The sequence below is a fragment of the Meleagris gallopavo genome, chromosome 12 (assembly GCF_905368555.1).
Source record: "Meleagris gallopavo chromosome 12, MGAL_WU_HG_1.1, whole genome shotgun sequence".
Classification (NCBI taxonomy): Eukaryota; Metazoa; Chordata; class Aves; order Galliformes; family Phasianidae; genus Meleagris; species Meleagris gallopavo.
In genome coordinates this window covers 5,211,196-5,230,133 of record NC_139415.1, presented here as the reverse complement: position 1 = coordinate 5,230,133, position 18,938 = coordinate 5,211,196, and the positions used below count along the sequence as shown (strand labels likewise).

At 38.8% G+C, this 18,938-nt stretch overlaps 1 protein-coding gene across 5 annotated transcripts in view; it reads right to left on the bottom strand.

Moving 5' to 3' along the window:
- The window catches only part of APBA2 (amyloid beta precursor protein binding family A member 2), a 92,740-nt gene that overhangs the window by 27,777 nt on the left and 46,025 nt on the right, over positions 1 to 18,938 (bottom strand). For all 5 annotated transcript variants that reach the window (XM_085234416.1, XM_085234415.1, XM_085234419.1 and 2 more), the window contains 3 exons: positions 11,722 to 12,728; positions 2,801 to 2,881; positions 1,559 to 1,595 (listed from right to left, as the gene is read on the bottom strand). In XM_085234416.1, the coding sequence (XP_085090542.1) occupies positions 1,559 to 1,595; positions 2,801 to 2,881; positions 11,722 to 12,690 (1,087 nt within the window). In that variant the 5' untranslated portion in view covers positions 12,691 to 12,728. The remainder of the gene's footprint in view (positions 1 to 1,558; positions 1,596 to 2,800; positions 2,882 to 11,721; positions 12,729 to 18,938) is intronic.

Below are 18,938 nucleotides of genomic sequence, written 5' to 3'. Positions count from 1 at the left end.
AAGAGACCTCTGGGGATCATCAAGTCCAAACCCGCTGCTCACAAGCTCCTAGTGAGCTACATTTATTTCTATTAGAAATGCTCTGTAATACCTGCAATAGGAAAAGCCCGATGGATGGCTTATGCCCTCACACGGTGCTACTCGAGAAAAAAATCAGAGATAGCAGAAAGACTGAACTAAAAAAGACTCCTATGTTACTAAGGGAGTATACCGACCCCCTTCCAATAGAGAGCTGACTGGTTTAAAAAGAGAAAAATGTAACCTTTTTACCCCAGTAAAATAAAAAGCGTAGTTGTTTCTGCCAGTGTTGTTAGGGATAATTTTTTTACTTTTTAAAGCTCCACTAGTGCTGCCCTCCCTTTATAATTGCCCACCATACACTCAGTAGACACTTATTACAAAGGATCAGCTTGCTGTCTTGTCTCTCCTGCCTTTGGGAAATGCATTTAATTTACTTCTATTTAGGGGCTGTTAGCCAGTATATGCCAAGCGTGATGTGTAGTTTCTGTCAGATGTCAATTGTGTAAATGGGGCTGTCTTTGAACTTTCCATTTGCTCTAGCTCTTCAAGGAAATGATTAGAAGCTGCTAGTCAAGCTGACAGGATCGGGGAATAGGTGAAAAATGCATTGAACATTCTAATATTGTTCTAAGCCACAGTAACTTTTCCCTGAGTTGGAATGGCATCAGAAATAAAGTTTTTAACCTTCATTTATGGTTCACATTGTAGGGAAATGCGTGTCAGAGCAGAGGATTCAATCCTTAGCAACCTCCTACTGCCTTCACTTGCTTTATGATGTAGACACTTCCTCTGTAGAAAGAGCTGTGAGGCTGGATATATTTTCCCCATAGAAAGCTCTTCAATTTCTCCTGCACTGCTATTACTTATTTTCCATTTGGAGAAATGTCAATTTATTAAAACAAGAAGGTGGACAGATATAAAATGGGATTGTACTGAATATCATTATCACTCTTTGACTGACAGACAATTGAAGAAACACACGAAAACATGGTTCTACAGAGTTCACCAAACAGAGGTGATTATGGTTCTCCTTTTCTCCATTTTGTACTCCTAATTTTTTCTCAGATTGGGAAATCCTCTCCCATTTGTGCCTACAACTGAGATTCCCAAAGTGCAATGTAGGCATCACTTCAAAATGACACAGGGGCTCTGAACAGTTCAGCTGCATGACTCCTTCCTCTGTGCAAAGCAATAAAGAACAGGGTGCTCTTCTACCTCCATAAATCTCCAACCTGGTAGGACCCACTGTTTTCAGCCATTTTTTCTCCTTCCAGATTTGTAGCTATCTCCATCCTTACATTTAGTCTTACCCATTGCTCCATTTCCCCCTCTTATCATCATCAGCTCTCATTGTCATAGGTATGTATAAGAATATTAAATATTTCCATACATAGTGTATTCTGAACAGAAATAGATTTTAGTTTATTCTTTGCACTTTGGAGCTGCTTCTCTTGGGTTTGACTTTTTTTTAAGCATTCTGATCTTTAAAATGTATTGTTTTTTTTAATACTTTAACTATGAATGATGCCAAACTTACCATCAACAAAACTTGGAAATGAAGACACTTTCTTTGACTGTTGAAAAATAAAAATAATGCATGGTATAAATGTAATGAAATAATTTTCACAGACTGAAGTAAATTATTCATATTACAAACAACTGATTATTTAAAAAAAAATAATTCTCTGTATAACTTCTGCATAGCCATTATTTGCAACAGTGAAACACATTGCATCATAGTAATTAAGTAATTTTAAGCAGGTTCTATCATACAAAAAATAAGGAGGTGTGAGGAAAAAAATGAAGTCAGCTGCAAAATGAGCAATACAAACCACAGATTCCAATCCCAGTCCAGTAACTCATCCACCGGATCACACTACATAATATCCCAAATTTACAGTTAAGAACATTTAACAGTATTTCACAAAACAAGAATCTTAGTCAATGAATGAAAAGAAATGTCTCTGATTGCACACTACCTAAGCCTACCACTGCTGTCTATACTCTAAATAAACAGATCAAGATCCTGCCATTTGCTTGTCTTATGTTGGCCTCCTCAGGCACTGCTGTTTCCAGGAAAGGGGCTTGATTTCTCTATTATGAGAAAAGGCTTCAAAAATCTGTCTCCTCAGTAAAGTAACAGGCTAAATATGTTTGTATGTTTGTGAGAAAACTCATTGCTGCTTTTAAGTCTGAATTTTACTTGATTGTGTCTAGCCTCAAGCATAACCTCATTGTGCATTCTTAGATGCTTTGTGCGCTCCACTCTTCAGTGACAAGAGCGGGTCTGCCTATCACTGTGCCTTTTTCACAGCTGACTGAGCAGGGACACGTTCACCCCAGAGGCCACTAAAAAAACTGAATCATTTGAGCCCTAAGAACTGAATGAGGTGCTTCATATTAGGGATTATTTAAAGAACTGTGAGAATTAAGCAGTCCTTTTGTTTCAAAGTCTGGCAAAACAGAAAACAAGGATAAGCCAACTTCTTTTTGATGTTGCTTTTACTCTTCAGTAATACAAAAAGAACTTCTGAAGTGTTCTCTCTCTTTATGTCATCAGAAAATTCTAGGCTTAAGTCTATACTGTGGATGGTTAAATAAAATGAATGTGGTAGCAAGTGATTGGTTTAAAGATCCGAATACACAGTCACAGAATTTATTGTCAGTTCAGGAAAAGAAAGAGTTTATGTAATGTGTCTGTGAGAGGGAGAAAGCTGACAGTTTGGTAACTGCTTTCCCTCATGGAAGCTCAACCAGCAGAATGGCCGAAAGCACCTACCTCAGGTGTGTTATTATTGTCAACTGGGCCATTGAGGTCAGAACGCTGCTGCTTCCTTGGCTGTTCTAAACCATTGCACATCTGTAGAAAAAGAGAGAAAGGATTTAAAATCCTTTTGTCTTCTGAAAAGCTTAAAAACAAAGGAGATTTCAAGTCAATGCTGCAAGGACAGTCAGAAAATTTTCATCAGAAAATGTTATTTCAGCTGAAAAGAATTATTTAAGTTTCAACCAAAAGTTATATGAGGAAAGAATAAATTACATTCAGAAAATCTTAACAAAAATGCATAAAGCTTTAAAATCTGAAACAGTATGTAGCATTTTCTCTGATTATTTTGTGACAAGCAGTCATTTGTCATGAAGCTGTTCTGTGTTTTTATATACAATCAACATTCATTATGATACTGAAGTATATTATGATACAGTAGTTGAAATTTCCTATTTTAATTTAATATATATTAATAATAATAATATGTTTAATATATATGAGATTAATATCAAAATGTTGAGGTGTTTAATTATAATAAAAGATCAACTTAGATATAAGTAAGGCATGTCAATTACCATTAAACAGCAGTAACACTACTGACTTTAATTAACATGATGACTTTATTTCAATGCAAATATTTCATGCAAAATGAAACCAAATACCAAAATGTTGAAATAGTTCACAAACCAAAGTCAGAATTTTAAAAAGTGTTTACGCTCAGCACTGGACAAAATCGCAGCAGTCCTAATGGCACCTCTGATTGGGAAAGAAATATCCAGCACTGACTCTAGGATTCTCTGTTCATGGGATATTCCTTATGATATCTCCCTCTTTTTGGGCCAAGCACATGTACAGAAAGCTGGCAGCGCAGCTTCAGGCTTCTGAATAAATGTAGAAGAGAAAATATAAGAACGTATTCGAGAAAAAAAAATGAATCTTTTAAACCAGGGAATGCTCTTTTTCTTCTCAGTGGCAAAGTCCTCATGGGCAGAACACCAGCACCTGGAACAGGGACTGCACGTCCCACACCTGCCAAGAAAGTGAAGTTTTCCTGACATTGCTTCACTGTTAGAAATCTGGAAAGCCAACCTGATTTCTTACGGTTAAGGACATTTCACTTCCTTTTTTCTCCGTTTCCCCATTATGTGTAAAAGAAGAGTGCCTAAATGCCACTGTCACTGTAAGGCTGGACAAATACAATTCTGTACCAACAGTTGTGCTCATGGGAAACGCTGAGCCAGTATTATTTCAAAGCATCAGCATGAAAGTTACCTGTGAACATAACACCTTGTCTATTGACTTTCAAATGCAATACATAGCTGTAGATCAAAGAATGTCTCCATGTTTGTCTCTAGGCAAATTATTCCCTGTGAGTAATGTTTTGTCAGCTAAATAAAATGTGCGACTGAAGCAGGTATATTAGTGCTGCTAGTTCCATAACAGTAATGTTCAGGTAAGACAGCATAACATGGAAAAAATTCACCAAAGCACAGTTTTTGGGAAATAGAATACCTGAGACAGATTGATGCAGAGAGCACCACGACACGGGGAAGCAGACCAGTGCCCTGCCTAGATGGCTGCAGTAGCTAAGAAGCTTACTACGTCTTTGTGTGCTTAGTAATGCTATTTTGTTTGAGACGAGACAAATCTAATCATATTGCAGGGCTGAACTGATACAGAGCAGTGCAGTGAAATACATTAACATGGGTAAACAAATACCCAAAGGGCTTTAATAATGATAGTATAATAATCATACATTATTCCCTAAAATAGTAGGATTAGACCAAATATGCTTTAAGCAAGAAACGTGACATGGCCATAATGAAGATACACTGAACTGTAAAAAGAGTGACAGCAAATAAATTAAATCCAGTACGACAGAATTTTAATACTTCTAAATCGCTGCCAGTTCTGATTACCACAACTTGAATAAACTGAAAGTGCACCTGCATATCAAGAAAGAATCGGTTGGCTGCTTTATTAAGCATACACTGGATACTCTAAAACATTACTGAAAAATGTCTGTCACAAATCCTAAATGGAGATGGACTCAGCCCTTGGGATCACAGTTCCAATTATGCTCTTTGATAATAACTCCAAGGAAGGTTCCATGTAGCCTTACTGTAAAATATCACCAAATACACGGATGACATTTCATTCTTGAGTTATTTCCAAGCACATTTGAGCTAAGCGGTTGCAAGATATTGTAAATGCTTTAGACCTTGACTTAGTAGATTTATACTTATTTAAACTAACTATCTGCTGTTACTCTTTCAAATCATTTGAGTAACATCGTTTTACATCCTGCAGTTCCCTCTCTTTTCATGCCTATACATGTGTACACAGTGAAAGAACACACTGTAAGGTAAACTTGAAGACATGCATTTTTTTGACAGGTCATTCACTACTATAAGGGAGGTGTCCCTGTTTGTAATTTGTGGAAAAGGAGCTCAAGGAATTTGTTCTGTTCAGAGTTGCTTTGCTTGTGTACGTGTTTACCTCCACTTTAAGAAGAACAACACTGTACACTCTTCCTTGAGCAAAATCTGTTTCAATAACTGTAAGGTACTGTTGTTCCCATTTGGGTGTCACTAACAACCATCACGCACAGTCTGAACAGGAGATAGCCAGCAACTATCAGAACATTAAAGGTGTGGTGCCACTGACATTTATGTCTCTGAGAGAGCACCAAAGCAGTATCCAGCATTACGTAGTAGAACATAAGGCAGCTGGAAAAGTCATCTTGAGGCTGGGAAGAAAACCAGACTGCACTTACTTAACTGAGGTCAGTGAAGCAACAGCACAGGTGGTGCAGAAACAAACCCACAGTTCCACCCACACCTTGATTGCCAGCCTGGGGCCACCTGGGCTGCTCTCCCCTAGGCCATCAGGCCCCTTATAATCACCCTTCCCTGCCCTCTGTGGGTTCCACCTAAAGTTGGTAATGAGTGAATGCTTTTGGTGTGCTAATTGCTTATTCCACTGTAAGCTGTACTTCTTTTCAGTTAGAAGCTCATTTCAGCGATGTGGTTCTTGAGATTGTGCTCCTGAATGCTGTTGTGGTACGCAGCCCTGAATGTGCACTTTTCTGCTGGAAATGAGCAGGTTTGTCTCCTTTTATTTCTTTACTCAGAGTAATAATTTGAGAGAGGAATGAAAGATTAGCTTTTCTGTAACTGATAATCCTGTTGGTAAAGAGCAAGCACTGAGTGTAGCTCAAAGGCAGGGTAAGGTTATATATATTACAGTGTTTTAAATGTTTGAATAATTAAGCTTATGGCACGGCTGCCAATCTCTTCACTAGCAATGTTGTTCAAATGCTGCATCAAGCAACGTGATCTACCTGCTTATATACACTAAAGCTAATTTGCATCTTGAAATGTTTTGTGTAGGTTCCAATGAGTGCCTCGACTAGATTGTAAAGTTGTCTGTTGCCTGAGTAAACCAGCAGGTCTAGATGTGTTTTGTCTAGATATGTTTTTTTATCTCTAGAACAAAGGTGAAGCAAACTTCAGTTTGTAGTTTCGACTTCTTGATCTCCAGTGGTTTCTGAAGGTGATTTATCATTATACAGGATTTTCTCCTGGTATTTAAATGCTACTATGTCTCTAGAAAGTTATCAGTGTGCAACTAAAGTATCAATTTGAATCAGTGGAGGTAACCTAGTAATAAGGCTGTCATAGTGATTGTATGGGGACTGCCGAGTCGTGGCCTGAACCACTGATTGAGCACCTGGTCAGCCCTGGAAGCACAGGTGAAGGTAATGATGGGCTCCACCCCTTAGACCTCATTTAAGAGCTGACTGCCACTGAGGAAGGATCTCTTACTGGAGATCTCTCCTTTGTGGAGTCCTTCTGTGAGCCTAGATCCTCAGAGATGAGTGAGCATTCTTCTTTTTGTAACATCTTCTCATTGCACCGTCCTGCTGCTGTTACAGCGCTGTAATTCCTATTAAACTAAATTCACTATTAGATGGTTGGGGCTGTTGGGTATTGGGAGGGAGTGCTGGTCTGCCAGAGGGAACAAAGGTGCTACAGAAAGACCTGGATAGGCTGGATCCATGGGCCAAGGTAAAGTGTATGAGTTTCAGTAGGGTTAAGTGTTGAGTCGTGTATTTTGATCACAACCCTACAGGCTTGGGGAGGAGTGGCTAGAAAGCTGCCTGATGGAATGGGACCTTGGTGTACTGATGGACAGTTGGCTGAATATGAGCCAGCAGTGTGCCCAGGTGGCCAAGAAGGCCAATGGCATCCTGGCTTGTATTAGGAACGGTGTGGTGAGCAGGATGAGGGAAGTCATCCTGCCCCTGTACTCAGCACTGGTGAGGCCTCACCTCGAGTGCTGTGTTCAGTTTGGGGCACCTCAGTGCAGAAAGGTCACGGTGGTGTTGGAGCAGGTCCAAAGAAGGGCAACAAGGCTTGTGAAGGGCTTGGAGAATGTGCCCTATGAGGAGAGACTGAAGGAATTGGGGCTGTTTAGTCTGGGTAGAGGAGGCTGAGGGGGGACCTTATTGCTCTATTCAAACGCCTGAAAGGTGATTGCAGAGAGAGCAGGGTTGGTCTCTTCTCACTGGTAACAGGATGAGGGGAAATGGCCTCAAGTTGCGCCAGGGGAAGTTTAGGTTGGATATCAGGAAAAGCTTCTTTACAGAAAGGGTTGTTAAGCACTGGAATAGGCTCCCCAGGGAGGTGGTTGAGTCACCATCCGTGGATGTGTTTAAAAACCGTTTGGATGTGGTGCTCAGGGACATGATTTAGCAGTGGTTGTTAGAGTTGGGGTAGTGTGGTTAGGTTGTGGTTGGACTCAATGATCTTTAAGGTCTTTTCCAACTTGGGCGATTCAGTGATTCTATGCTGGTAATGTGTGGTGGACTGGCTTAATACGCCCTTACTGAGCTGCCACTTCAGTTAATGTGTCATCAGAAACATGCTGTTCCTAGTAGGAGCGATCTGATTCAACATGATTCTTCTATAAAGGTAGTCAAGATCTGCCTCGTTCAGATCCAATCAGAAGAAGGATTTCTGAGTTTAGTCAAATGGAAATTAAAGACTGTCATAATTTAAAAAAGAAAAATCTATGCCAGGGTTTGTGACCATATTCAACTTCTGTGCATGAAGCAAACATAAAAAGAAGTTACAAGAGAAAATAAAAAACAAAAAACTAAAAACCCTTCATGTGCCAGATGTATTAATGAATTGGGTCAGTCTGAGATGTCAAGGGGGAAAACAGAACAGATGTGGACCTCTTGGCTTGAGGAAGCTGTCAGAAAGCTGGCGTAAAAATGCTTCAAATTCAGTTTCATGTTAGGGGATGTAATGCCTCTTCTATAATGTAAAGTAGAAAACATGAAAAAATTGAAGTTGTGTAAGCAGTTACAGCAAAAATACCTAAATATCTAAATGTATCCTGGCTTTGCAAGGTTTCTCTCTGCTTATCTAGTGCAGATATCCTTCCATGCTTTCCTGGAAATATTTAAAGAGAGAGGTTCATAACGTGAATCTCTCATATCCACAAGTGTTCAAGGTTGAGTATATGTATTTACGACTGGAGCTGACCTGTACACAGAATAGATACTGTGCATAGAGATACTTTGTTCATTTTGCAAATCTGTAGATTGTTGGCTCTTTCTTGGATGTCTTCTGGAGATTAGTTGCTAAAAGCAGACTTATCTACTGGAACCTTTAAAATAGTGGATGTTGGTTTTTTGTTGTGATTTTTTTTTTTTGCTTTACTGTTTAGTGCTTGATATGCATGGCTGTTAGCACTTATCCTAGACAGTGACTTGATACATTTCCTGAACATATAGATAATTTTTCTTCTGAGAATCAATTTTTCTTCTGTACATCAATTTCAGTTGCTGGAAACTAACCTAAGATTATATATAGTATATACAGCTGTGGGAGATTGGTGTTTTTTAAGGTTTCTCCTCCCAAGACAGTGCAGTACATGCATTTTGTGCTTTTATGCATGTTTGCTTATTGATTTAAAAAAAAAAAACAAAAACCACAAAACAAATAAAACAACTAATACATTCATGCAGCTTTTTGGTTTAAAATAAAAACATCCAAGTTTACACGTAAAGAACTGCAGCATTAATGTTCCATGTGCGGTACATAAACTGCCACCTCATACCTCTTGCCACAGTGTTTTGTACTGTAGATACACTTATAAATAACCAACATTTGAGTAAGGCCACAAATCCAAGGATCTTCTAGGCAAGAGGTCTAGCATGAAAATCTAACACCAGTGGCTTTGGGTTTTTCTCATTTCGCTCTAGAAGAACTTGATTTATTGTAAATAATACCATTACTACCTTGCTTTCACAAATGAGACACTTTCCTCTATAAAGTTCAGTAATTGCATCCAGCTCTTACACATTTTATAGTGAGTATTAGAAGATCTGAATGCCTCAGAAGAAAAACAGAGAATCTTACATGCTGCAAACTCTGTGAGGTCTGATGCTAGTGCTAAAAGTTCACCAAAACCTCAAACTAATGGCATTTAGTGAACTATTAAGTGCCAAACACATCTTGGCAGGAATGGTACCATAATGTCCTTCCATCTAGCCTGATTTCTAGAAAGAGCTGAGGATGAGCAACCTACATTGAGTGAACAAATAAGGCTTAGCTTATAAATACATTCAAGTGATACTTGCTTAAGATTATTTAATGTTTTTTTTTAAATATTTCCTTTATTCCTGGAGACTTGGAAGGGTGCAAGGGGGAAGTCTGTCACTCATGTCTTCATTTGCCAGCCTTTGTGTGTCAATACTTCACACCTTCAGGACTTAAGGGCTTATGTGCCCCTCTCCCTGGTGAAGACACAGCAGCTCTTCTCCATCTCCTTTACTGTGAATTAGGAGCATGTCTGCTCACTCTGCTGGCTTATCTCTTCATACAGAGCTGAAATGGATGCTTATATCTACATGAGGAACTACTTTATTTTTTTTCCTCTTATTTGAAGAGAGGGGTGAAATACTGTGCACTGCTTAATGCTCTATCTGTTAGACAATAGCATATGGGTTTCAAGAAGAGTGATTGTAGAAATTCAAAGGCTGTATGCCAGATAGTGCCTACCAATCCCAACAGCTCCTTCTATGTTATTTAAAAAGATTAAGGCATTGGTCCAAGACTGACTGGAAATAATGCTTAAAACTCAGGCAGCTCAGTGATGCCTGGGTCCCTTTGATTATTTTCACTCCAGCAGCAGTTACATCAATATCCTTGTGCTCCAAAGCCCTGGTTGTTAGAAGTCTGACAAGAATAGTAAAGGTACAATGCAACTCAGCTCAACCTCTGTTAAATAAACACTGAAAGAGTACAAAAAGATGTTGGAAGAAAAGCCTATTTTGAAGTCTGTTTGGGACTAGCAGTCATTCAGGATTAAAATAAAAAAAAAAAACACAACAAAAAAACCCACAACACTTATTCAACCATCTATGAGAATTCACTGCATAACTTTCTTGTTCAAAAGCTCTTCTTACAAAGCAGCAGCTTACAAGCAGCAGCACTGAGCAGCAGCTACTGGTGTGCTGGATGAGCCAGATCTTTCTGACACCCACTAGCCTAAAAAAACCTTGCAGTTCCTAGCCAATAACTAGTTGCTACTCAAAGCCAGCAAGATCATCAGTCCTTAATCGTGCAAGCTCACACTTTAATGCTGGCAATAACCTACTGAATATAGTTTTGGTTCTGATTATACTTTGAAAATAGAACGCAGAAGTGAATACTTAATTTACTGTAGATACAGGAAATCTGTGAATATACCCTCTAAGGTTTTTTGTTCATTATAATAAAAGCTGACCTGTTTCATCTACCCGTACTTAGACATCTGATTTCTTTTTGTTGTGTGTTTTTTTTTTTTAGAGGAATTGATGTATTTTGATGTCTTTTTTTTATGGAATAGCCTAGGATAAATTACTTCGTTAGACACGGGGCATTACAGTATTATGATTTCCATAGCGATAGCTTCTGTGAAACTGAAACAGGAAATTTATACCTCTGAAGCTCAAAGTGTTTTAATTAAAAGATAATATACAAAATAACCTAACTATCTTTCCTACTCTGCCATCTAAATATTTTGTTCTACTTCTTTCAAGCAGATCTGTTTGTTAAAGAAAATAACTAATATTCAGCTGCATACAGTTTCAGAATTAGATTTTGCTTGCACGTGGTGAGACATGAACAGTCAAAGCTTCAAAGTATCTAACCTGAGAGGAGTCTTATGTCAATTTGAAATTTAAAAAAACATTGAAGAAAACCTCACAGCTCTGTTCCTCTGGAGCTAAAATTTGAGCTTTGTTCTCAGATTCTTTTTTCTAGGACTTTCTTGTAATACAAAAGACCATGCATGGTGTAAATTGGCATCAACATCATTGTGATAAAATGGATGAATACCATTTTTTGTACAAGTGAAGTTTCTTGTCCAGATCAAGGTAGTACCAGGTAATACACAAACACAGCAATATGCAGACATTTCTTGCTGTTGGTTTTCACATATGTGGCATCTAGTGTTGGTTTATGCTCTACTGAAAGCATAGAAAATTAAAGCTAATTGGCTACAAAGGTGGTGAAAGAGGTGACCTTAATGGAAGGGAAAACTCCTCAAGTGTTGACCTTTGGTTTTAAGGTTGTATTAACTGCATCTGGGGGGGAGGAAGGGGAAATTACAGAATTACAAAACTGTTTTGCCCCATGCATCTAGAATACCCTGTTTCACTTAGCTCTCTGATTTGTGTAAAACAACTTTCCTAGATCGACCTAAATTGACTAATATTAAGCACATATTTCTAAGCATACAATGTAGTTATGTAGTTTAAATATAATATAGAGTAAAAGCAAAACTATTGCTCTCCAGTTCTGTTTGGAATAAGTAATAAGCATGACAACTGCATTAATGCCTCTGACAATCTGGATAAAAAGAGAACCTCATACCTGCTCTTGTGGCCACTTCTGTCTGTCCTCTGGAGTTCTTGATTTTGCTTTAAAACCTCTAGGCACATCTCCACCGTGCTTAGAGGCAGATGGGATATTCAGTGATTTTGGCCTTCCTTCATGCCTGTTAGCACTGTGAACAGCTTCTCCCTTTGAACAAGTCTCTTTATAGTCATGTGCCATGCTTTCAGTCCCAGTGTGCTCTGGACTCATCTCTGTTGTACTGTTTATGCTGCTCATGCTCATACTCATTTTGATTTCTGCTACAATCTGGTCAATGTCCTCTTCCTGCTCTTCCAGCTCTGCATCCTCTTTTCTAGAATGATATGGTGATATCCCCTGTGAGTTTCCATTAGCCTCTGCTGGGTAATAGTCCGGGTAGCCACCTTCACTTTGACAATATTGTATATTCTCATCTTGGTCTTGAATCTCCAAAGATGATGCTTCATCCTCTAAAACCTGAATGCTGTTATCTTGACCTTCCTGCCACTCTTGTCTGTCTGTCACCTCATTTTCATCCTGGTGCTGAATTTTACCTTCAGACCACTCTTCTACAGCTTCCTGACATTCATCTGTTTCAATATGATGTTCCTCGTTGGCAGCATATTCTTCTCCATTGCAGTCCATTCCTTCCAGGTAACTGTCATCCTCTGGACAGTATCTAATGTAGTATGTGATCCCTTCCTCCTCTTCTGGCAAGCCTTCATCATAGTCCTCCTCCTCAGAGGTGTTATTCACATAGTCAGAGCTGGAGTCACCGTCTCCGCTATGATCATTGCACTCATGTTCCAAGGGTGTAGGACTGCCTTGTCTGATGGTTGCTAGTTCTGCCTCCTTTGCTGGATAATCTTCAATAGGAAGATCACTTTCCTCATTTTCAGGCTCCCTGTTGTGAGATGAGGTTGAGCAAGCTCTTGCTCTGTGATCCAGCATGCTGGCTGTAGTGCTCTGACGCTTCCTGTTTGCCATAGCCAACTCCTTATACGACAATCATTTCTAAGCAATTGCTGTAGGGAAGATGGAAAAACACGGTCAGGAAAGGTCATCAGAGATCAGTGATGCTAATAAGAAACAGCAAGTGATGGATTAAAGTGGTAGAAAGGATGTGTTTATAGGCATTTAAACTAGATTCACAGACACCTAAATTCTAAAATGCTTGTACTGCAGAACTGTGGTATTAAGTGTAATGACTTCACACTGAAAGGAACAGAAAGAAAAGGTCCTACACTTAAGCGAAGCATGTTCTAATGTAGCATCTTTTTTTTTTTAATTTGATAGAAAATTCATCTGGAAGCTTTAAATTAGTTTTCTTTTTCTTGCCACTAAGGGGTCATGCTTTGATTGCAATACGGTAAGCTGTAGTTATTTTCAATTTTCAGCTTAGGTATGACTTCAATGTGTACTGGAAAAAATATGGTTAAGGTTTGACCCGCTCTTATGAAAACTAAAAGAAAGGAATGTCTGTTAACTTAGCTGTCACATAGGGCACTTAAGTATAATATATTGCTATTATGCTATTAAAAAATGAATCGCTTACTGGTTTATTGCTCTTACTAGCTGGATGCTATTAAGCATCTCTTATTGTTAAATCAAATATTGGCTTTCAAACAACTTAACCTACATTCCAAGAAAAAGATGTATTTACAATAAAACCTTATTACCTCTACCAGCTAAACAATCAGGAATGGATAGGCACATGATACAAACTTATTTAAAACAAGATCAAGAGCTATGGAATAGGTATTTTTGAATGACAGTACAAGAAGGCTATAAGAGACCTCATTTGTCTTTACTGAAGGATAGCTATGGCTAGTCAAGAACAGAGTTTCTCAGTATTTCTTATGGGAAGAACTGTTCTTACTTGCAGTAGCCTCAGTCTCTATTAGTCACTGGATATATTCTCCATATTAAATAATACTTGAGGAGGACTATACTGCAACAGAGCCTGCGCAGAAGTAGTTAGTGTCACTGAAGATAAAGAAGCAGAAAACATGCAACACCATCACAGAATTTGAAACTCACTGCTTGCATGTTCCTGCAGAATACAGAGATGAGAACCCTTTCTGTACAATGTAATGGATTTTTTTTTTGCCTACATCTAATAATTTTCACTTAGCATCAGTCCTGGAATTTCCTTAATTGGTATAATTTCAGTGATAACCCGATGCAAATTCCAGCAGCAGGATGTTCATAAATGTTACTTACCTGCCCACTAAGATGCTGTACATCAGTGCACAGCACAGGGAGCTGTTTATACACGGAGCCCAAAGGCTAGACAGGGCACGGAGGCTTGGAAAGGAGCAGTGGCTGATAATGGCAGCTACAGCAGCTTTGGGGAATGGCCGGGTTAGGGGCTCTGAGGGCTGTAAGGTATTTGGCTGCTGGGCAGCACTAATAAACAGCTGCTGTAGCTCTCCTCCAGCAGTGGTGTGTGAAAGTGCGATGGAGGAGCTAGCAGAGTGTGATAGAAGAACTTCAAATAGTGGCATGCTGGAAAGATTTTAGGGCACTGATGATGACACGAAATACAGAAAGGAATTCCTTTGAAGTGTCTAGAAATGCAATAGTAGAAAGACATGGCAAAACTCATTTCCAATAGCAATTTCCAATTAAATAGGTCTGTCAAAGAACATGACTGAAGACTGCTCTATGCAAGTATGGAAGAACTGAGGCACCTGTTCACAACAGGTTAAAAAAAAAAAAAGTTTGATCTCTTTCAATAAGAGATGAGTTTGACCTTAGTGGAATTGAAACTGAACTCAGGAGCAAGCTGTGTGCAGCAGTTACACTTCTGGTTGCCCTCCTTTCCTTTGCCAACTTCATAGCTTGGCACTACATGACAAGAATCTGAATACTGATTACATGGAGGGAAATAAATAAAGCAGAATTTCTTTTTCTCAGCTTCTGAATTGCAGACTGAATGTGTGCTGATTATCTCTTTTCAAGTACAGTAAATGTGGCTTCCACAACCGTACTGATGCATATGAATTAGTAAATGCAGTTTTCAAACCTAAGTCGATATGAAGATTGCTTTTTGAGAAAAGAATTGCTCTTACAGCTGAGCTGTACGTGTTCAGTTCTGTCAGCAGGTCACTTGCTCTGCTTGGTGCAGTGCTCCCTCCCACTGTCTCAGTTCCCTCTTTGACAGAGAAGAGTTGACTTAAATCTCTGTGTCACTCAAAGTAGAGTTTTCAACTTCTGAAAAAACAGGTGTCCCTGAGAGCATAGATGTCAGTGCTAAGTTCTTCGTTCTCCTCAGAATTCAGTCATTTTTACTTTGATTAGACAAATTTGTGTTGTATAATACACCACTAAAGCTTCATCAGCATTGTCAAGATCAGTGGTTATGGGCCAAGTTACACAGGGCTCTTTCCCTGCCTCAAAATACTGAGTGGAAAAGGGAATTAACCTCCAGAAAGCACATGCTGCATTTCTAAATGTGTACACAGGGGAGCTGGTCACTCCTGCAGCAGGGCTACTGCTTATAATTGGAATGCATTCTAATCAAGGCTCAGTACAGACATTAGCATTCTCCTGATTCCTTGCACCTAATCCCAGACAGCTGCAGAGAGGGTGTTATGGACTGTTAGCACTTGCACATCTTTTCACCTGTGTAGGAAGATACCTTCACTACTGCTCCTATGGAGACAGACCAATTAAATTTCCATTAGGAATGGGAAACAGTGCACAACTGTAAGCACAGCAGTAAAGGAAAATACCCAGTACAACACTCCTGGCTGTATTTAAAGAGCTGCTTTACATATGTAATGGATTCAGGAGTTGAACATTGCCCTAAGAAGAACAAGCTCTCTGGCAGTTTTTCTCTTAATGTACTCAACGGTTTGGGGTTTGTTAGCTTCCTCCAGCTGTAAACATGCTGTACCATTGTGTGCTTCTCTACAGCTACATGATCTTTCCAGCCTGGGTTTTACAACCCATAAGTGAATTCTGAGCTTTGCTGGCCTCACTGATACCCTTACTTCATGTTGTAAGGCCTTCTTCCTGTGCTTGCTGTTTCTTGGGTTACTTTCTCCATCTATTTCTGTCTCCTTTCACTCACACTTCTTCAATCGTGTGGCCTTCCTCTGGTTGTTGTTTTGTGTGTTTTTTTTTGTTTGGTTGGTTGTGTTTTTTGTGTTTTTTTTTTTTTTTTTTTTTTTTTTTTTTTTTTTTTACAAAATTCCCAGGCAAGTTATGGTTCCTTCAGGTAATTTAATAACTCCTATTTTCTCCACATATCTAGTGCAATCTGGCTGCTATTGAATTGTTTCTAAAAATACTAATTTATCTGCCTTTTACCGTGGTTGTCTTCAGGTGCAAGTAAGCATTGCAGTGCACTTTACATCAGACTACTTTACAACACGCGGTCTGCTGGCATCTTCCTCTACTGCTGAGCAGTGTTTTCAAAGCTCGGTAGACTTAAGCTATTCCAGACGTTAGTCCTATGCAATAATCATATAAATACTGCCAAGAAACTGACCCTTTCACATACATAACCACACATGTAACTTCACAGGTTCATCAGAGCTGTATTTAGCAAATTATTCAGTTCAATTGTAACTTGAATGATAGAATTTTTCAACAAAACTACTAGAAAAGTTGTGATTCCAGGACTTTACAGTAATATACCATTCTTTTTTTTAATAAGCAGATAAGTTAAAGCAGGAGAAAATCTAACCTCAATTTCTTCAAAACAATTTTAATATCAGACTAATAGTATTTCTCAGTAGGCTTTCATTACAGAAGACTTAATAGACTCCCATCAGCTAAGTCAGCCAAGATGAATTGTGACTGATTCTAGACTGGGGAAATAGAATTTTTAATGAGCAGATAACAGAACATGAGCCTGCCATGACTTTGTTGGATTCTGCAGTCGTTTGATTCCCCAAGGCCAAACTGCATTAGCTACATGTTCCCTTTTCAGTAGATCTGATACTGCAGACAGTGAGAAATCGTGCAGAGCTACATAACTGGAGTGCAGGCTGACCTGCTGACTCTTCTAAAAGCAGGTGCAAAGAGGATCCTTATTTCCAAAGGAACACTGATTCACCTGTGTAATGCACAGGTGACTAAGCCTGTAGGCACTGATTTCAGAAAGGGCACAACATCTCCAATGAAAGAAATGTAGGGGGACATACAGCTGAGCATGTCTGATCTTCTTCCACATACACTCCTTGGCTAGTGTATTTGGAAGCAATAAGAACGTATCCTATAGTCAGAACTACCAAGGCAAAACTAAATTAGGGATCTGTTGTGCCATTCTGCATCGTGAATGGCACCTCCATTTTATGAAAATTCGTAGTGTGAAAATTCTCTTGCTGTCTCCGAGTAAGGCTGCTGCAGCTTGACACTAAGTATTAGTTGAGACTGTTAAAGATGTTTAGACTTTTTATCTAAAGCCTTTGAACAACAACAACAAAAATATATACACAACAATATTGCAACCCATTATTTCCAGGATGGAAAAGATCTAGGACAGAAGCTTCAATTATTTCTTAGGATATAAGTAGAACTACTGTTTTTTATGATCAGGATTTAGATATGCATGTGCAGGAAATACACATAAATATCAAGTGTACGCATGCCTTTTGCTCCATGTGTGTTCAGCAGGCCCAGCACATCCTAATGCCTGTTTTTATGGGATTTTTGTGGGCATAAATGATTCAGAGGTACTGTTCTAACTGGGTACCTGTAATTCTAAGAGATGGCCAATGCCCTGTGCCTTGAAGGAAAGTCCTTGGAGGAACAAAGCCTTCTACCAAACACACCCAAGAAATATGGACATGTTGTAGTCCCCAGCTCTTGACCCAGTGACTTGAGGTTTCATTTGAAGTTGGGCTGTTATTTTTAAAACAATGAAATGGCTTCATTTACCTATTTGAAAATATATCAGAAAGGATGCTTTCAAGTAAGGAAGTGCCTGAGTGCACAAAATATGATTTTCTAGCAGTTTAGACCTGTTTTTGTTTGTTTTATTGTGAAAACTGAGACTGAAAATCAGACTTAGGTTTAGCATTGGTGGATAGAACTCCAATCTGAGTGCTGACAGCCTAAGCCAGCAGCTCACGTGGTTTTGCCCGCAGCACTTTGCCTCTTATGTTGTATGCTGGCCAGTCTAAGAAAGTTTTCTACATATTGTAACCTTAGAAGCACAAGTACTTAGGTAAGCCACAAGATGATGATTCTATGATTCCTTTATATTTCTGTTCCGTTCCAACAGAATTTTCTTCCCAACTCTCAAAAGGAATACAAGGGCTAACCCAAGTCATACAGGTCTTAAACATGCATTTTTGCCATCCAAGATATTTCAATTCTTACGTACTTGACCTCTTCTAGTTAGTGTGGTCCAAAATAAGTGACAAATATGAAATGCTGGTAGAATTAATGTCAATCTGCAATCAATGAACATTTATTAGGGAACTGGAGGAAAGGATGGACAGCATCACTTTAAAATATCAAAACTCAAAAGAAAGAAGTTCTCCAGGCCTTAACAATTGATACATTTCCCCTTAAGCAGTATCTACTAAGACATAAAATTCAGGTATTGCTAGTAGCTATTCTTGCAGCTGGCTAGCTGGAGACAGGTGGCACTGACCATTCAAAAATGAATTGTTAACCATGGTCCAAAGAATATAAAAAGACTTATGACATCACCATTTGCCACACTTGAGTGCTTAAGCCTGAAATAATAATTTTTAAAAAAGTTAAAAACACACAACATACTTTAAGGGGTTTATGAAATTCCGACAGTTTTTCTGGTGAAAATACAGTCAGTAACAGATACTGCTGAGTACTATTTGCAGTGGAACACAGTACAGGCCTTCAAGATCTGGAAATTCTATGGAATTCTCCCAGCAATGAAACCTCTCAAACCTTGCTGAAAGCCACTAGCACCCTCCCTATCCCATTAGCGTAAGAGGATTAGATTGCATTTTTCTCCTATTAGCACAGTATTGTCTCTTTCAAACCCAGGAATACTTGAGCTGCTGGCAGATTTAGTAAACAAAAAAAGCAATCACAAAATAACTCTTGAAATGATACAAAAGTAGACTATTGTATTAATTCTTTTCAAGATAAAATATATTGTCTTTGTTAAGCAGAATCAGCAAATTGCAAGGCTAAATTGAGACATTTTACAGAATACAGATTTAATAATAATAGTAAATAATGGAGATAATCAAGGGTTTCATTAACAGTGAATTATGTCATGGGATTTA